Source organism: Erithacus rubecula (assembly GCF_903797595.1).
Source record: "Erithacus rubecula genome assembly, chromosome: 3".
Classification (NCBI taxonomy): domain Eukaryota; kingdom Metazoa; phylum Chordata; class Aves; order Passeriformes; family Muscicapidae; genus Erithacus; species Erithacus rubecula.
In genome coordinates, this window is record NC_136689.1 from 42767141 (window position 1) to 42786068 (window position 18928).

Sequence of the window (18928 nt, forward strand, 5' to 3'; positions counted from 1 at the left end):
TCTCAGAAACCCTAGGTGTCTTTCATGCTGTGTCTGAAATCCTCCTATCCTCCTGTGCTTTTAATCTTCCTATTTAATATAGTCCAGTATGTGTTTTTATCAGTCATATATCTTTTTATGCAGTGTTAAAGCACAGAGGGTTGAGTTGCCCTGTAAAAAGCACATGTGTGCATGACAGAAGAATCATACTGTCTTTTTTATACCTCAGACCTGTACTTCTGGCTTTATGGATATGCAGCTCTATGTGCCTGCACAGTACAAAATGAGAAAAGCTGCAGCACAACTGTAAATTTCACTGTGGCTCTATGATTGCTGGAACAACAAAGTATGGAGTAGTTTTTTCAGTCAATTACTGGAATGAAATTACTTAAGTACTTTCTTTTCCCAATTCTTCCTTCATCTTTGCCCTGAGGTTTGCATTCAGTGTCTTTTGTCAGTGTCTTGTAGCCAGCTGGATGACCAGTATGTTGTTTGGGTATTTTTTACCACAGTGTACCTTGCAGTTATCAGTCAGTATCTGCTTTATAGAACATTCATCTTCACCCTACACAAAGGAATAATGCAGTTGAAGTTGTGACTCAAATGTAGAATTTGTCTCAGTGTACTCTCTTGCCTGTTTTGTTTCATACAGAATGTTAGAAAAGCAGCTGGGTTGTGGGCACGAAATAATGAAAGGTCTTGTGATACCATTTGGGGCCATGTGATGAAGTGCCCTTGTTTGGAATGACTAGACTAGAGTAATCATATTAACAAGAAATATTTCACTAAGCAGTAGAAATTAGTGGATCTTGGTTTTCAATGAATATTTTTTGTGACTCTGATTTACTGTTTACCTGAATTACACCGAGTCTGCAGTGTGAGCTCTGCCCTTACTGCACGCTGAAAACACACTTGGGTGAGGAGTGGATTCTCTGGTATCAGGCTGTAATGGAGGTCTCACTGTAGCATTTTAACAGTGTAGAGACACTCTGCTCATGGACATCCTCCCTGCTTCCTGTTTTCATCACACATGGAGAAGTGTAATATTTTGAAGATGCCTACCTTCTGTCAAGGTTGGCTAAAATTTAACAGATAACAGAAAAACAAGCTAGCTGCTAGAGATGCAGACATGATGTAGAAAATGAAGATACATTTTGTAGAATCAGATTTAATGTAGGTCATTGTAGCTACTTCACTAACCAGTTTAATTACAGTCATTATATTTTGTTGCCTGTTTTATATGTGTCTCACTCCCCTTCAGGTAAATCTTTATTTTTCCTGTATGTGGGCTATTTCCTTTCTGCTTCTTTCTTTAATCTCCAGGATATCCTTCCTCTGTAAAGAAGATTGCCACCCCCACACTGGCACTTATGCCAGCAGGGAAGGCAGGAACCACCTTCAGAGATGAGCAGTCAGGGCCCAGGAGAGCCAGGAGGGACTGGTGGCATGTCCTGTCTTACCTCCTCTGTGCCAGGTCCTCACTGTAGTGCACTGGTGTCATTGCACCTCAGCACTTCTGAGCAAGTTAATGCCATCAGCCTTAGTCCAGTGCTGTTGTGTAACAGGTAACAATGCATCATCTAAAAAGCTCTCAACCCACAGCAGGTCACTCGTGCCTGAGGAATGTATCATGCTGTTTTCAAAAAGCATAGGTGTGCATAGTAGGAGAGGAAATGCTGGAGGAACAGGGACTTCTGGAGGAAGTAAAGAATTCTGGGTAAAATGTTCTGTGATCAGGAAGACCTAGATTAGGTGTTTAAAGAAGCTCTTCCTATTTTGAAATCTTGGGAAACATTTTAAGATACATTATCAGTTTTCTTTGCCATAGTAAGTGAGAGCTCTGCACCTTTCTGTGGGAGGAACTGTGTTTTATTCTAAGAGGTGTCAGAGGTGTTCCCTGGAAGGACCATGAGCAGGAGAAGAACCTTTCTCCCCATTTTGTAGGGAAGAAGGCAAGTAGAAGTTGTTGCATCACATTTGCCCTATGCCATAGCCCAGGACAAAAGACCCCCTTCACCTCTGGGAGGAGAAGGGGGTAAATTCATGTCTCATCTATGGGAGCTGATGCAAGGAAGGGGGAAGCTCTGGAGACCTTGCCTCAGGTATTAAGAGGGAGTAGGCAGAGGAGTGTGCTGTGCAGCTTCATGCCTCCAGCTGAGTTATGGTTTTTTTTCAGAGTTCTCACATTCTACCTAGGAGATCCAAACAGGAATAAAGATGCATATCTTGGGCTGCTTTGGCACAGCAAGATCAACACAGTGGGACACAGAGCCTTCTCTTGCACTGTGCCACTGAGCTGTTCTGCACCCAGCAGTCATTTATTTGTGGCTTCTGGGCATACACAGATTTAAACAGTGCTAATAGGGCCAGGGAAACTCTAAAATGCCTTAGTCCTCTTCCAGTGTATGTCTGCTTGTGCACCCTGCTGGGAATTAGCACTTGACAAGGTCCCTTGCTGTGCCTGGCTGCCACAGGATGCCCAGTGTCCCACTCCCTGCTGGATTTTGCAAAATAAAGGCTCCATTCCCAACCTCCTACTCTCCTAGGTTCTCTGTAGATGCCTGCAGTTGGCCTGGTCGCTGTTTTCCTGGAATGCCTCTTGCAAAGCCTTTGCATCTCTGCAGCCTTGAATGAGAGCTTACTCTGGCCTTTGGGAAGCACAGGCAGGATCCCCCTGTTGGTCCTTGCTCTTTTTGTGAGGAAAAGCAGTTGATTTGGCGGCACTTTTTGGCTCCCATTGCTCTCATGGCACAATCTTCTCCTTTAAGCTCCTTTCTGTAACAGTTGCCAAACTGATCTGATAGGGCTGATATTACTGTTTGTGCTTAGAAAAGGAAACATTGTCCCACTTTCTTTTAGCAGTACTCAAACTCGGCAAGTCGCCAAGAAGTGTAGTACTTTGTGTGGTCTCTGGGTAGTTCAAATAGGAATCTTAGGTATGTTACATTGTTGATTTCAAGTAATAAATTGTGTTGGCACCGCAGTTGGCCTGTGCTGTTCTGGTCTTCTGCCCCTGAATCAACCGGTTGTGGTGGGGATTTTGCAGGCCAAGGGCTTTCCCCAGTCAGCACATGGTCCACTTGACACTTGTGTCATAAGGTAACAACTAATATCAAAAGGTGGAGATGGCAACTAGCATGTAACAAAGCACAGGTATGATGAGAAGCACAGGAGTAAGCCTACTTTCACCCTTCTCTTTGTATTAATGTGCTTCTGTCTCTATGGCTTTGTTAATGTTTGCTTTGTTTCAAACAGAAAAGAATACAGGATCACATCAGGGTCACTTCCTAGCAATACCTTAATGCATAGGGTAGGAAGGATGATCTGTTTGATTAATTCAGGCACCTACTTCAGCCGTGCCAATTTAGCCCTTTTGGAAGTGAATGAGTTGAAAGAGAAAGGAGATATAATAATGTGACTAATCACATTAGATTCAAAAGTTTGTAGGACTTTAATTACAGCTTAATTTCACTGTTGTTCAGCTTGAATTATAACAAAAGCACTGATGTGTAACAGCAATTTTTGTAAAGATTCAGTACTTTGAGTGTTGTCTTTGCTTGAAACTTTGGCTGTATGTCTGCAGATGGAATTCTGAGCAACCTTTGAACAAGATGCTTAGCAAGTCCCCTGTATAGTTTCTGTATGGCTTTTTCCTTTGAATGATCATTCCCAGATCAGCCTTGGAAAAATTGTGTCCCCAGGTATGGCTGTTCTAATAAAGTGTTTCAGGATTTTATTTAATTTTACCTTAAGAAAGATTTTCTTTGCGTGCCAAGTATAACACATCCTAAGCAAAGAAGATGGTGCAAAGTATGTTGATCCAGCGAGGGATGCTGTAACAGAGCTTAAAATAAAGTGGTGTCATCTTACATGTGTAAGGAACAGTGGGTTCTGAGAAGGGGTTGAGTGGTGTTCCTTGTGCTAAAATCATGCTCCAGTACTAAAGATTTTGATGGCTCTTGCACATTAAAGAGATGCTTTGGTGTCAGAGTCAAGCATGCATCGTTTTTGACTCCTTGGCCCATGCCTATTTTGTGTCTTGAAAGTCTTTCTGAAATGGAAAAGTTGTCTTATCTTTTTGCTCTACAGCCTGTAGGGAAGAACTGGCAGAGGGTTTGGGGAGGGGGGGAAGATCACGTGTCATTGGAACCTCCCTCAGGGTCACAAGATAGATTGAGTGAAATGCCAGCCAGAGCTGAGCTGTATTACCAACTGTGTTGTAACTCCAGCTGAAAAAAATTGCTCTCTGAGGTTTACTTAGTAGTTTTGAAAGATATAACTGAAGAAACAACTGAAATGGAAAGCGATAACTAGGAGAAAACATTAAGGAGATTCCTGGAAAAGGGTTGGCCTTGGAATTCATTACTCAACAGGATCTAAAATGCCTAAGCACCTATCTTCTACTTATTTGAGCTGATAAAGACTTTCATTTTATTTTTGACTTTTACAATTGCAGGTGTCACAGAGAAAAATAATCAGCATCAACCCAATGGTCACCAAGGATATGAACTCTGCTGTTTTTATCTAGATGGATGAAAAGGTTAACAGCCCAGAAGGGGAGTTCCTTTTGTTTCCAAGATGGCAGCAACTAGTGGTGAAAGCCAGCTGCAGCGGATTATCAGAGACTTGCAAGGTACAGTGAGTGCCATGCTGACAGATGTGTTCTAGAGGCTTGACTGCATCCTCCAGGATTTAGATAACAGGGAGTAGGAGTTGGGTTTTCAGTTGTGTAACTCTCTCCTGCAGCATTGTAGAAACATAATTCAAGGTGTGCAGTGTGACTGGGTTTTTTTTTTTGTGAGACAAGTGCTGTACCTTCTGCAGGACCCTGAATTCTTAAATCCTATAAATTTAAACATACAAGAGAAGAAATAAGTTTTACAATTTAAAGAGAAGTATGTGTGAGGTGTGCATTGTGAGCTTGTACTTCATTAGCATGCTTTGAGCTGTGCTGCCACAAGATTTCATGTGAAGTAAGGAGAAAGGGCCTAAAACTCAGCCTTCATTAATGGGAAGCTAGTGTGGAGTTGATGCTAATGTGGGAAGGGAAAAAACCAGGAGGCCAAACCTACCTGGAAAAGGAGACCCAGAAGAAAGGTGCTGGAGAATTACACCTGCTGTTCTTGCTGCAGTGGAACCTGTTTTCCACTAGAAACAGCCAACCTCATTTTCAACAGTTCTGTTGCAGGCAGAATTGTATCAAATTCATAACAGTTTTTCTGCTCTCCTTCTGTCCTAATCAGTCTCTACCAATATTCTGATAATTTTCTTTTAAATTTTTATTAAATTAAAGTGTATGCACTAAAAATTAAAATCTAGATCTTCCTGAAACTGAAAAAAGTATATCTGTGTGATAACTAACAGGAAGAAATTTTAATTTGCAAATGGTTATTGAGTGGGACTGGGAGCTAAAGTTCACTCAGTCGCCTGAAGTAAGTTTAAGACCTAGGGGAAAGCAAGCTCAAAATCAGTAACTTGTGATGCTGAGAAGTACATTCTTTTGGGGCTAGAGTGTCCAGGGGGGCAATAGAGTGTATTTTGACTTGAGATTTTCTCACCCACGATGAGTGTATGTTTCAGGGAAGAGGAGCTTATTTTTTCTGTAAATTATTTTTTCATTGTGTTTGTAACCAGCACAAGCTGAACCTTCCTGAATAAAGCATGGAGAAGATAAATGTGCTGACTGAATGACTGTTCTCGTGTTACTGATCCCCTTTAGCAGATTACATGCTTTGTCCTTTCTAATCAGAATTCTGTTTGTCCTGTGGCAATACCTTAATGTGCACATGAGCAAAAAGTTATTTCTCTTCCGTCTGCTGAGGTAGCAATTTTCTGTTAGCAGGTTTTGGCAAGTGTCAGAAGTACTAGCTGTGTTTTTAAGGAGAAATAATCCATACAACAGATTGGCACAGTTTGAACTCCTGTTTTCTTATAGGTGGTCTCAAATTGCAGTCTTACCAGTCATATTTTTTACAAGACATTTCAACTAAAAGCAAATGAGTCCATATGCAGAATGCCCATGAAGAAAGCATTCATTTAGTTTGTGGATTCAGTGCTATATGTTCTTTGCATTAGTTAACTATTTTGGTGTTTGTTTTAAAGATGCAGTGACTGAATTAAGTAAAGAATTTAAAGAAGGAGGTGAACCAATCACAGATGACAGTGTCAACTTGCAAAAATTCTCCTACAAGCTTGAGTACCTTTTACAGGTAAAAAGTGATTTGTGTAATTTGTAATCCACCAACAAAGCTTGGCTTATTTTTTCTTGCTGGCTCTTCAGTATGTGGGGTTTAACTCAAATAATTGTAAATATCCAGTTGAGTCTCTCTATTTTATTTTTGGATATGTGCTGCCTATTATGCTTACTTCAAGTGAAAATAAATATAGTCAAAATGTGGTGCTGGAAGTTTAACTGAGGAATGTAAGGCATTTCTTTATTGATCTGAAAGATCTGAGCTTGTTTTTGAAGATATATCTTGCTAAATTATCCTGAAAAACTGTGGGAATGATATCTTGACATTTTAATGCAAAATAAATACTGCATGTGAGTAATTAATAGAATTTTCAGCAATTTCCCTTTGGAAAGTGTTTTTTATTGTATGGAAGACCTAAGGTAAAAGGCTGATTTTTAATCTGAATTGCTTCTTTTTTGTCCACCCTTAAGGTTTAAGTAAAAGAGGACACTGCTGGGCAAACTGAAATTCAGTTTGCATAATGTGGTGTCCACATATACCATAAACATGTCACTGATTGCAACAAATGCTAATTTGAAACAAATGCTAATCTAGCCTTAATCTAGGCAAGGGAATTTTAATGGGGTTGCAGAGCAGAAAGTGAAAAGTCCTTTGGGATTTGAATGGTCCATGGTGCAGTCCATACCCTTGCTCACTGCTGCTCTGAACACGATTTAGCTAAAGCAGGTTTTTCTGGTATGTACACGTGTGCTACTGCCACACTTAATTGCAGGTTTCTCTGCAACTGGCTGTTAGTGCCGTGCTCTTGAACAGCTGCTGAACCTGCTGCCAGTCTTCGTCTCAGGAGTTTTGAATGGATGTCTGTATTTTAAAGAGACCCAGAACATTATTATCTCTTACTGTCAGTTAAGTAGCTTTTGTAACTGCTGGATTGCATCAGTGCAGTGCAGTGTCTCTTTCTTTTGTGACTGCATTGGCTAAAGCTAAGAGGAGTCATGGAAGCACATGCTACTGGGGGAGGGACAGGAATCCAAGTAGCTATATATAAGTATATATGTTTTTGTTTTTTTAATTTTGCTCATTGTATTTTGTTTGCCTGGTTTAAGTTTGACCAGAAAGAAAAAAGCACATTGCTGGGGAACAGAAAAGATTACTGGGATTATTTCTGCGACTGTCTGGCAAAAATCAAAGGAGCTAATGATGGAATCCGCTTTGTCAAGTCTATTACAGAAGTAAGTATATCAGTTAAGAGTATGTGGTGTATCAGAATATGTGGTTTATCTTTTGCCATGTTTTTTCAGAAAGCAATAGAAAATACAAACCAAAAGAAAATACACTGCTTTTAATATATAGCCAAAAACTTAGGGATTTTTTTTTCTAATTTTCACGTAAAGAATAAAAATGCAATATGACCTTTTTTACTAGGGCACTAAATTATGTGGGATTAGAAAGCCTGATTACTGTTTCAAAGACCACTTATACAAGTGAATGGACCAGTTTGTCTCTGATTGTGCCCTGCCTTTTAATAAACTTAGTGCCATTTTCTCTAAAAATAAATGAAAAATTAAGTTAAAGCTTGAGCATACTATCTTCTGCAAAACTTACAGCAAGATCTGGCTCTAAGTGTGAGATGAAAGGTTCACCATATTTAACTTCTCTTAAGATTCTTTTAGTTGGTACATAGAGTTGAGGAGTACTGACTGATAGCAGCAATTCAGTGTTCTGTCTGAACTTTTGTTCCTCTGTGTGACAGACTAAGGATGCTTGTCATTATTCCCTTGGGTAAGCAGTCAAGAATGGCACAAAAAGCCTTGTTCCTGTTAGATTTAGATTAGTGATAAAAGCTTAATCTTGTAAAAAAACATATTATGTCTTCAGCTCAATGCATGGGTGAAATAAAATCTGTGAGAAGCTTTCTGTTGATCCTGTCTGAGTCTTTAGAATCATTGAAGAAGATATTCCTAGTGGGTAGAAGAGGCAGTGGTGTGGTGGTGCTGGCCAGCATTGTCCTGATGCTCACTTCCATTATCTGTGAGCAGTGCTAACTTGCATTGGCAAGTTACTATTTACAGCAGATTTTCCTATTCTCTTGGAAGTTCTTCCACAGCAGCTCTACATAATGTTGTTTTGATCCATCCAAGAACCATGGTACTGTAGCAGAGGCAGGCTCTGGGTTCCCTACCTTTCTTTCTTCTCAGCCTTGACAGTGTTGAATTTTGCTGTTCCAAGGTGAACAATCCAAGGAAGGGCTCCGCTTTGTTTTACCAGTGGGAAGGAAAAGAGGGGAGAGGCACAGAAATTTGGGTTGAATTTCCCATTACAGGACAGCTGGAGAAGTAAGGACAGTAGCTGCTGCTGCTGGAAAAGTCCTTTGGCTATAGATGGTGGCCCCTAACATCTCAGTAGCAGGAGCCATTCAGATTTCTCTGCAAAGGTAGCTGTGCTGTAATCTTCAGCAGTCTGTTGGCTGTGTTATCACCTACATATTGCCACATGTAAAGACTGCTCTGCTTTTTCCTTCTTCAGTCCCCCTGTCTATTAAACTGTTAGCTGATCTGTTAGTATCAGAAATTATAGTTTGGAAGCAGGATATTTTCTACTTCAATTTATGTGCAGCTGTAGAAGTTAGCCTGTGGAAAGCTTCTTTAATCTTTATTAACTTGTGGTTTAGAAATATAAACTCCTAAAAAAAAAAAAAAAAGAATCAGTGGTCTGTTTCAGATACCTGAGCTGGCAGACTTGGGTCCAGAAATTAAATGACACATGGCACAAATATATGTTTGTTGTTCCCTTTCATTACAGGTAGAAATCAGCAGCAAATTTTTGAACCTGTCTGGATAGAACATTAAGGTTTCCAAATGTCCTTTGTTTGCTTACTGAACAATACTAGTTGACTTTTGAACATGGAAATGAACAAAAAGGAAAGAATAATAGCAGTTAACTTAAAGAATGCCTAAATACCAGCAGCATAAACACCTCTTCTGCTCTGCTTGCAGTGCTTCTAACATTAGGGTGCATGATATGCTAGAGAGGTGGAGCAAGGAAGCAAATAACACCCTGGAAGCAGTTATCTGTTAATTAAGCAGAAGGCCTTATTCCTGAAAGTAGTAGGTGAACTGTTCTGGTCATTCTCCTTTCCCTTTCAAAAGGTGATTACACTGAATACACCTTTTTCCAAATATTTGCAGCCATATACTGCCCCTTAGCTACAGTGTTTGCTTCAGCATGGAAACATTGTCAGTACCAGACACTGCCTTCCTGATTCCTAGCAGGGCTCCAGCAGGAGGTGGCATGGTTTGGTTTCCTAGTCAAATAATCTTTAGGTACTTGTAGCTGCATGTATGTAAATATTTTCCTCTGGTTCTCATCATATGCATTTTTTCTGGTCTCTCCATATTGCCTACAGAAAGTATCACAATTTAAATTGATTAACCAATGGGAGTACGGATAGGATTAATTCCGTGGCTTCCAGGGTTTGGGGTTTTTTTGACAGTTCTTAAAATACTCACTGAATATGCCTAGTTAGGAAAAAGCACTTGTAACCTTCTGTGCACAAAGTGGGGATAGCATCTTCCTGAAGAAATGTTCAGATATCTGCCGGGTGAATGAGGGTGAAAACCAGGTGGTAAATTAAATTCACTGTTTCTGGGATGCTTAAGGACCATGGTACTTTGTGCTTTGTATCCTGTAGAATTCAAGCCAAAAATCAGTAAAAAATGTTGCTTTCTATGCTTTCACATTTCATTCAAGTTCCATTTATAAGGAACATTTTTGTATATAGTGGGTTACTGAGCTAAATGAAGAACCTATGTTCCTTCAGAGCAGAAGCCCAGTAACAGCAAAACAGGGAAGCTGAGGGTATTGCTCTCACTTCACCACAGTGGCATACTGATTGGTGGGAAAGAAAGCTTGTGTAGCTTTTGAGCCTTCTTTCACACTCACCTTTCAAGCAAAATTTACAGTAATCTACTAGCTAGTGCCTCAGCCTCTCTCATATTTGTTTTGACTTCTATTATAAATCATAAATGTCTTTGCTTTGTTAGTTGGATGAGCAGTTAGGTGAGAAATTCTTTCATCACACTCCTTTTCCATAATCTAAATTGATCACTGACTTTGATGGAAAGAAAAAATTAAATACAACTATTCAGTGTTGCATTATTTTGCAGGACAGAAAATGGTTCAGATGTACAAATAAAGTATCAATTTTTCAAGTCAATAGCTATAAAAAATTCAGTACTAAGTTTTGTGATCTCCTCTTATGTTGATTTAGCAGCTGTCTTCATAAAAAGATCCATTAATTTTGGTTATGCAGCTGTTCTTGGTCTGAAGAAAGAGTCAGATTTTAATCAACTTGACGGCTAAGTATTAAGAAAGGCTTTTTGCATTGTCTGGGGTTACTGTGTCCATGGGGATGTATATTTGTGTATGTGTACATCTTTGTTCTATGACTAAATCTGTCCTGAAGCTCTTCCAGCTGTGGCCATACACATCTTCAATAACTTTGGTTGTCACTTCTGACTTTGCTGGGCACATTGAGATTTGCCTTATATTTGAATTGTCCTTAGCATAGTCTGTGCTTAGATACTCAATACATTAGAGATTCCTTGGCCCTGTGGTGACTTTTATATTATTATAAAATGCACAACAGCTGGCTATAGAAATAAATTCATCATTCTGTATAGATTCCACCCAATGACAGACTTAGGAAAAAGTGTTTCTCAGTGGGAATTCTTACTGGCTTCCTTTACAACTTTTTCCTTTACAGTGGCTTATTGTGAGTAGTTTTGGCCATGTCTCCACATGATCACAAATGATATTTAACTTTATTTTCTTGGGATTTCTCCCTTCCAGCTACGAACCTCTCTTGGAAAAGGAAGAGCATTTCTTCGTTATTCCCTCGTTCACCAAAGACTAGCAGACACCTTGCAGCAATGTTTTATGAACACCAAAGTGACCAGGTGAATAGCAAAGTGCATTTTTAACTAATGGGTGTTTGCTCAGTGTGATCAAGCAACATCACCTGGTAGCTATTGAAAGGAATTGAAATGCTTCCAAATGTTTGGCTTAGAGAACTGGTAATAGGATATGAAGGATCATAGACCTTTTGCCTGGGTCACTGGTTCATACCTATCTTGGGCTTGTAAAGATTGAAAGTTATTACAGCTTAATGTATGCGGAGTGGGTTGTGCTGATGCCTCTGTATGTCAGTTTCAAAGGTGATGTACTTATAAGTATTTGGTTTGATGGGCTGTTCATCTTGAGAGAGGATTAATTTGGATGTGTTGCACAAAGTCCCAGAAAGCATTTGCATGTATCTGTGGATGGTCACACAAAGGAGCAACTTGATCTTCGCCAAAAAATTCCAAATATATTTTGTATTTGGTTGTAGGGACATTACTAGGGCTTTAAGGAAAAGCCAGCGATTTTCACAATGTATTTAACTGTGGATGCTGCTTTCTGTTCCTCATTTTTGATGTATTAAATGTGTGCTTTAGGTATTTACTATACTTATCTAGTGTATAGCAAGTATTTTGTATTGTCAGATTTGCCCAAGCACTAAAGGAAAAACTATTTTGTGCAGGGAATCCTTTAAAGATATTTACGTGGAATTAATTAAATTTGTTTAATTTAATTTACAGCGAATATTGTTTGGTGGTCCTGGTTGTTTTCATTTGTGTTTAGAATACTGTATCATAGTTTTTCTGAGGTGGAGTGAATAATGATGTAGGGTTGATTGGGGATTTTTTGTAAGAGAAACTGCTGCTTCCCTTTTGCTTATGAATGAGTATTACTTCTCTTTTTTTTTTTTGTTTTTTTTTTGTTTTTTGTTTTTTGTTTTCAAGTGACTGGTACTATGCAAGAAGTCCATTTCTGAATTCCAAAATGAGTTCTGACATTGTGGGTCAACTCTATGAGCTCACTGATGTTCAGTTTGACTTGGCATCAAGAGGCTATGATTTAGATGCTGCTTGGCCAGCATTTGCCAGGTAAGATAGAGCCACATTGTGATTCTGTATTAACAAGTACAAAATACATCTGTTTGCTAAAGAATCTGTAAAAGCTTCTGCTTTTGAGGGTAGGAATACTTGTGTTTGAGCAGGTATACACTTTTTTCCATTTGTTTAATCCATGAACAAATTGTTCTGTTTCTCATTCAGTATACTGAGCATCAGCAATCAGAGATGATGCTCCGTAATATGGCACTTCCAGTAGCTGCAGTTTAGGCCCAAATCCCAAGCTATTTTCCTCTATACACACACAAGAAAAAATCTTCTTAACTTCCTCTGTTTCAAGAGCTGAGACATGTAGTGATTGCACAGCCAAGCAGTGTGCTTCACTTGCAGCTATGGTGATCCCACCTGCAAGTGGGGGATAACAAAAACTACCAGGTTTGGTCCAGATCCATTTGTATCAATGGGGGTTCTTAGGGCCCTTTGCTGCCACCATCTGATTGAGCAGCCACCACACAGCAATACAATTCCTTAGAGCAAGGCTGCCTTGGTTCTTGTGGATGAGGGAAGTGACAGCTACCAGCCCCATCACCTTTTATAGATGCCTTGGATATCCCTATCTTATTTTTCAACTTCAGTGGTTGCTGGCTGAGACAGCTGGTGCAGTTATGTCCTTTTTTATGTGGTAGTTACCACTAGATAAATCTTACATATGCCAGTAGAAAGACACATGTGTGCTTAGACATATGTGCTTAGACTTACTTTAGATTTTGTTTCTCTGTGTGATCAACAGGAGGACTCTGTCCTCACTCGGATCTTCAGCGTATTTATGGAAGCCCCCAAGTCGCAGTTCCAGCATGAGCAGTTTAGTGAGCAATTATTTGCAGGTAAGCAAATTGCAAATAAACGTTTATATGTCATGATAGGTCTTTGCTTGGCATAGTTCCAGAGGACTTAATGGTTTTATGATGGTTATGAGTCTTATAATCTAAACTGCAAAAAGCTTTTTTAATTAAAAGTAAAGGGAATTGTCTGTCAGCTGCTTCAACTTAACATGCAAATTTTATAGAAGAAAAAAAATACGTTTTGAAGACTACCTACAGATAGCTTTGTTTTTATTTATCTTTTGGGAAAACAAGCCCCATTTTCTACAAGTTGATATCTTGTAGTGTTATGAAGGTAACACACAATGTCACTGTACATTAAGAACCTGAACTTGCTCTCATTTGAGCACACCATTTAAATGAATGCTGCTTGAACTTTCTGATTTTCCCCTTCTGTTCATTTAGGCACAAGAGTTTCCTTCCAGCCCTGATGTAAATAACTCACTAAATGTTGAACACCTTGAGGGCTACGAAGAGATGCGTTTAGAACTTGACCAGGCTGAGCTGAGGCAGAGAGAACTTCAAGATCGTATTCACCAGCTAGAAATTGAAAACCAGGAGCTCCAGGCAGCAGTCAGCCTTCAAAAAGAACAAGTACAGGTAGAAAAGGAGAAGAACAATAACTACAGTGAGGAGAACTCCCGGCTGACAAAGATGATCACAGAGTTACAGAAGCAGTGTGAGGTCTCACACTCCACTCAGAACACTGTCCATGACCTGCAGAAGTGCCTACAGTCACTGGAACTGAGTGCAGTGGAACAGCAGAAGGAACACTCAACAAAGGTGGAGCAGCTGTTGACCAGCAAGGAAGATTGTGCCTCAAAATTGCAAGTTTCGAATCAGGAGCTGGAAACCTCTAGGGCTTTGATTGCTGTGAAGGATCTTTGCATTGATGAACTCAAAGCCAAGCTGAGTTCCACAGAACAGAAGAACCTCAACCTCCTTGCAAAAGTTGATGCTGCCTTGGATGAAAAGGGACAGCAAGCTACAGCCCAATATGACTTTGCCCTACAAATACGGGCACTGTTAGAGAAGCTTCAGGAGATGGAAAAGGAAAAGGCAGATATGCAAAGACTCAATGACGAACATGCATCTCAGCTGAAAGCAGCAAGGGAGGAGCTACTGCTAAAAGAGCAGGCACAGAAGGAATTGGAATCCAGATACAGTAGTCTCACTGCTAACTCCAAAGAAGAGAGTGAAAAACTCATTGGGAGCCTGGAGACCATGGCAAAGGAAAAGGATGCGCTTCAGATGGCCCTGACTTTGAAAGGAAAGGAGATGGCTGAGCTGGAGACCCAGGTAATGGGGTCGCTGGCTCAGGTGGGTTCACTGGAAAAAAGTCTTGAGGAAGCCAGGAAGGAAAAAGAAAAACTTGAGGAGGAGTATGGTAGGAGGGAAGGAGCACTGAAGCAGGAATCCCAGTCACAAGCAGAGCAACTTGAACTACAGGAGTGTCGCTTAACAAAGGTGAGTCAGACTGTGTGTAGCCTTCAGGAGCAAAACCAGAAACTCATGTCTGAGAAGGAGCATCTTGGGCAGAAAGTCAAGGAGCTGGAGCAGCAAATGGAGCAGCAAAACTCTGCAGTGAGTGAATTGGATGAGGAGAGCAGGAAACTGAAAGCAGAGAAGGAGAATTTGCAGCAATCTAAGAAGAAGATGGAAGAGAAGCTGAAAAACCTGGAAGCTTCTAAAGCTTCCCTAGAAGCTGAGGTAGCCAGGTTGAGAGCCTCTGAGAAACAACTTCAGAGTGAGATAGATGATGCCCTGGTGTCAGTTGATGAAAAAGAGAAGAAGCTCCGGGGTGAGAACAAACAGCTGGATGAAGACTTGCAGAATGCCAGGAGGCAAAACCAAATTCTAGAGGAGAGGCTGGAGGCTCTGCACTCAGAATATGAAGAACTAAAGCAAAGAGAAGAGACCTCCAAGGAGTCTTATGCCTCACTTGAAGCACAGCTGAAGACTGCCAAACAGCATAGTTTACAGATAGAAAAAAGCTTGGACACCTTGAAGGAAAGCAAAGAGTGTATCCAGTCACAGCTCACAGAGAAGGAAGTAGAACTGCAGGGCATGGAGAGCCAATGTCAGCAGCTAAGAGCAGAAGCTGAAAGATACAGGAAGAAGGCAGAAACTCTTGAGATAGAAAAGCTCAGTGTTGAAAAGACATGCCTTCATCAGACAAAACTTATAGAATCTCTCACATCAGAAAAGGAATCAGTGGAGAAACAGCAACTACAGCAAGCATCTTCCCTGGAGAAGGAGGCAAAAGAACTGGCCTTCAGACTGACCATGAGTGAAGAGCAGCTGGAGATCAACCGAGGTGACGTGTCCAGGCTGCAGGCAGAAGTCCTCGATCTGCGAGTCAAGCTTCAGCAGGCCACTGATGAGAGAGAGAGGATGAGAGGTGAGCTCGCAGTTGCTGAGACTGTCTTGAGTGAGCAGAAGATGCTTGTCCAGCAGCTGAAAGAGCAGAGTGAGTCTCTCAACAGAAATCATGTGCAAGAACTGGTGCAATGTAAAGAAAGGGAAGAAAAGCTGGAAAAAGAGCAGGAGAGAACAGCCCATCAAAAAGCTGAGCTGGAAAATAATTTGATGAACCTAAAGGAAGAGCTGTCTAAGGTTAAGCGGTATTTGGAAAATGCTAGAGTGGAAAATGAAGAAAATAAAGATCTCCTCCACAGGACCAACACTGATATGGCTGAACTTGGAATTCAGATTTGTTCCTTGACCTCTGAAAAGGTGGATGCAGAAGAGCAGTTGGCCCAGGCCACAGAAAGGTTCAAAGAACTGGAAGAACAGGCAGCAGAGCAACAGGAGAAGCTGAATCTTGACATCTCTAATCTCAGAGAAGAGAACAAGAGCCTGCAAGAGAAATTAGAGGAGGCTCAAATGTGTGCTGCAGCTGTCCCAAGTCTGCAATTGCAGCTGGAGACACTAAAGAAACAGGCACAGAGTTTCCAAGAGACCAGCCAAGAAGAGCTGTCTGCAATAAAATTTCAAATGAGCACAGAGATTCTAAATTATCAGACAAAATTCAAGGTAAATTAATGTAATTATTGTAGCTGAGGGAGCTGCTTTACCATCTGCTGCAGCAGTTACTGCATGAAATCCTAAGGTTTGTGTGGGCCAGGCTCTGAGACTAACATGCAACTAGCCTTAGCCTGGGAATCTGAAAATGTCTCTGTGCTCATAACCTAGGCCTATCTGAGGTAAAATAACTTCAGAGTTTTATGGACATGTATAGTGGAGAGGCCAGGTGATAGAGGAAAGCAAGTCAGTACTCATGAAGGTGATGATTTCTTAAATTGGCACTGAAGGTGGAATCTGCTGTCCCTCTGGTCACAGCTGTGGTTCTTCCTTTTTTTTGTAGGAGCATTCCGAGACTTGTTCCTCACACCTATAACATTGCTTCTCCTAAGCAGTGATTCTTATGAAGGGCAACTTAGACTGAGACCAGTTGCTTTTGCATTTAATTCCCTCAAGTATTTTTGCTTTCAGCTGTTCAAGGTAGCAGCTGGGAAGATCAAAGTTTTGCTTCCAAAAAAGCATGAGTCAGCCCTGCATATATGAAACAGCACACCTAAAGGCTGAAGATTTAATTGTGTTTGCTTTGCCATTCTGATAAAATGTCTTAAGATTGGTGATTGATCAGAGGGTTATGCCATGGGTTTGACCTTCTTTTTCTTGGGAATTGCAACAGCCTATGCAAAGAGACAGTAAAACACAGTTAATGTGCCACCATGAAGTGATTTTGCTTGATTCCAAGAGATGAGTGTCTTTTTAGCTGTCTTTCATGAGCCAGTGGCACTGCACTTATCCCACGAATGGCAGTACAAGCACTCATAACGCACAGCTGCGAATTTTGTAGTGAAGAGGTGGCTGCTAGAGGATTATTAACTACTGGCTCAATCTCTCTGCCAGGCTGTCAGTGAGGAGTGTGGGAAAGTAAGAGAGCAACTTGAGGAGCAGAAGCGACAACAGCATGCAGCGGAGGAAGAGATAACAGAATTACAAGTAGGTGCTTGATCTGAATTAAAACCAGAGGTGTTTGTGTCAACAGGTATTAGTGTTACAACTGGGAAGGCAAGCAGCATTTCTGATGTCTGGCTATGAGTCTGAGAATGCCCTTGTATAAAATCAGGTGCTGCAGACAAAATACTGGGCAGCTGACAGCCACTGAAGCAGAGATTCTGAAAAGCACAGTGTCACTTAGGATTTGTCCTGCCTTGAAAGCTGGGCAGGGTTGTGTAAGACCTGGCTGTGTGTTCTCTTCTTAAATGGAGATGCAGTTTTAAGATGTGTCTTTCTTAGGTCCTGCATTCCCATACAGCCACATGTGTAGTGCCATCCTTTTGCAGGCTACAAAAGGTACTGAATTAGAGAATTAATGTGGCTGAGAAAGAAGCCAGCCATAAAAATCCAGAATTTTTTCAATAACTTTATCAAACAGTTAAGTTAGTAGGGTCATACTGAGTTTTAAGGAACCTGGAAAGAAGATAGTTAAGACTACTGGATGTGGTCTTGCCTGCTAGGCGAAAAATGTACCTTTAGATGCAATTAAGTATGTTCCCTGAGGACTCCAAGTTTGGCAGACTTCTCTGGAGAGTCTAGCTGTGAAAGAAGTTGGGTTGTTTTTGATTGTCCTTCATATTCCATATGGGCTTTAATAAACAACATTTTCCTCCTATTTAATTTTTTCTCTTTTGAAGCTTTTAGGTGGTGACAAAGCTTTCAGGGTGTATTCTTTTGCTATTATTTATGAGAGATTTTTCTTGATAAGGAGGCAAAAACTCAACTGACATGGACTAACAAGAATTAAGGCTTAACAGGCTTAACACTGTTTTACTTTAGCATGTATGCCTCATTCAATGTGACAGAAGTAATCAGTCACTAGTACACAACCAATTACTGCCTGCTTATACAATAATATCTTAATTGGTCGTTTGGCTGTGATTATTTTAAAACTTTGTTTGCTGTCTTGGTAATTGTGCTGTTCATGGTAAAGTCTTGTTTTTATATATAAGGAAATACAGTAATTCATTTTACTAGGCTGCAAACACAAGTTTGTGTAGAAAGTTGGATGAAGCAAGAGAACAGCTGTCAGAATCAGAATCTGCTCGGCTGCAGAAGGAAGAGGAAGTGACTTCTCTTAGAGAACTGTTGGAAAGGTGAGTTTGGGTTCTTTACAGAGGCTGTTAATCTGTAGGCCAAGCAAGGGGACAATAATCAAAACATACTGAAAATCGCCATGGCTGATGAAATGCCACATGTCACAGGGTTTATATAGAACAAATAGCCCATGGGCAGTGGCAGGGAATATCAGATTGACGCTTCAGATGAGAAACATGGAAATTATCCAGCACATGTGAAGGCATGATTTGGTTTTTACTGTATTGCTAATTTAGCTGATAAAAATTTTATGAAAGACATTTTTATAATCTCTTTTTATCTTATAGGTTAAGCACAAAATTAAAACAATATTGGGGGTTTTTTGCAAGGAGTGGAAAATTTGTACTTTTGGGCAGTGTTAGTTTTGTCTTCTCTTTGTGAAGTTTCAGGGAATCAGTAAGAATGATCTGAATGGGACCACATCCTGTGTCAGGTTTTTTTTTTTTGTCAGGTTTCTTATCAGCTTTAATAATCTAAATCAGGATGTGTTTTTGAGGTCTGGAGCGTGGGCTGCCTGCATGGTGTGGATAAGCTGGCAGTCAGAAATAGATCTTCATGAGGCATGGGCTCACACAGTCTAATAGGTTAACCAAAGCCTATGTATTTTTATATCTTTGTGCTGATATCATCTGTATTATTCCTAATTTGTAGCCATCATAAGCTTTACTATGAACAGGGCATCCAAGAAATTGCTGGTTGTTGGCTGTGGCCACTTGATAATGGATCTATGTGCATTTTAAGTAGTGCAGAAAAC

General features: G+C 40.4%; 1 protein-coding gene across 10 annotated transcripts in view; it reads left to right on the forward strand.

The window, feature by feature from the left end:
• Positions 1 to 18928, forward strand: part of FYCO1 (FYVE and coiled-coil domain autophagy adaptor 1) — a 42661-nt gene that overhangs the window by 4712 nt on the left and 19021 nt on the right. For 3 of the 10 annotated variants that reach the window (XM_079299904.1, XM_079299908.1, XM_079299905.1), the window contains exons 2-10: positions 4436 to 4612; positions 6082 to 6188; positions 7280 to 7405; positions 11025 to 11131; positions 12017 to 12160; positions 12918 to 13011; positions 13414 to 16044; positions 16927 to 17019; positions 18055 to 18173. In XM_079299904.1, coding sequence (XP_079156030.1) covers positions 4558 to 4612; positions 6082 to 6188; positions 7280 to 7405; positions 11025 to 11131; positions 12017 to 12160; positions 12918 to 13011; positions 13414 to 16044; positions 16927 to 17019; positions 18055 to 18173 — 3476 coding nt within the window. In that variant the 5' untranslated portion in view covers positions 4436 to 4557. Of the gene's footprint in view, positions 1 to 4169; positions 4325 to 4431; positions 4613 to 6081; positions 6189 to 7279; positions 7406 to 11024; positions 11132 to 12016; positions 12161 to 12917; positions 13012 to 13413; positions 16045 to 16926; positions 17020 to 18054; positions 18174 to 18928 lie in introns of those variants that run through there. The other 7 variants (XM_079299902.1, XM_079299907.1, XM_079299910.1 and 4 more) reach the window with 5 other exon arrangements.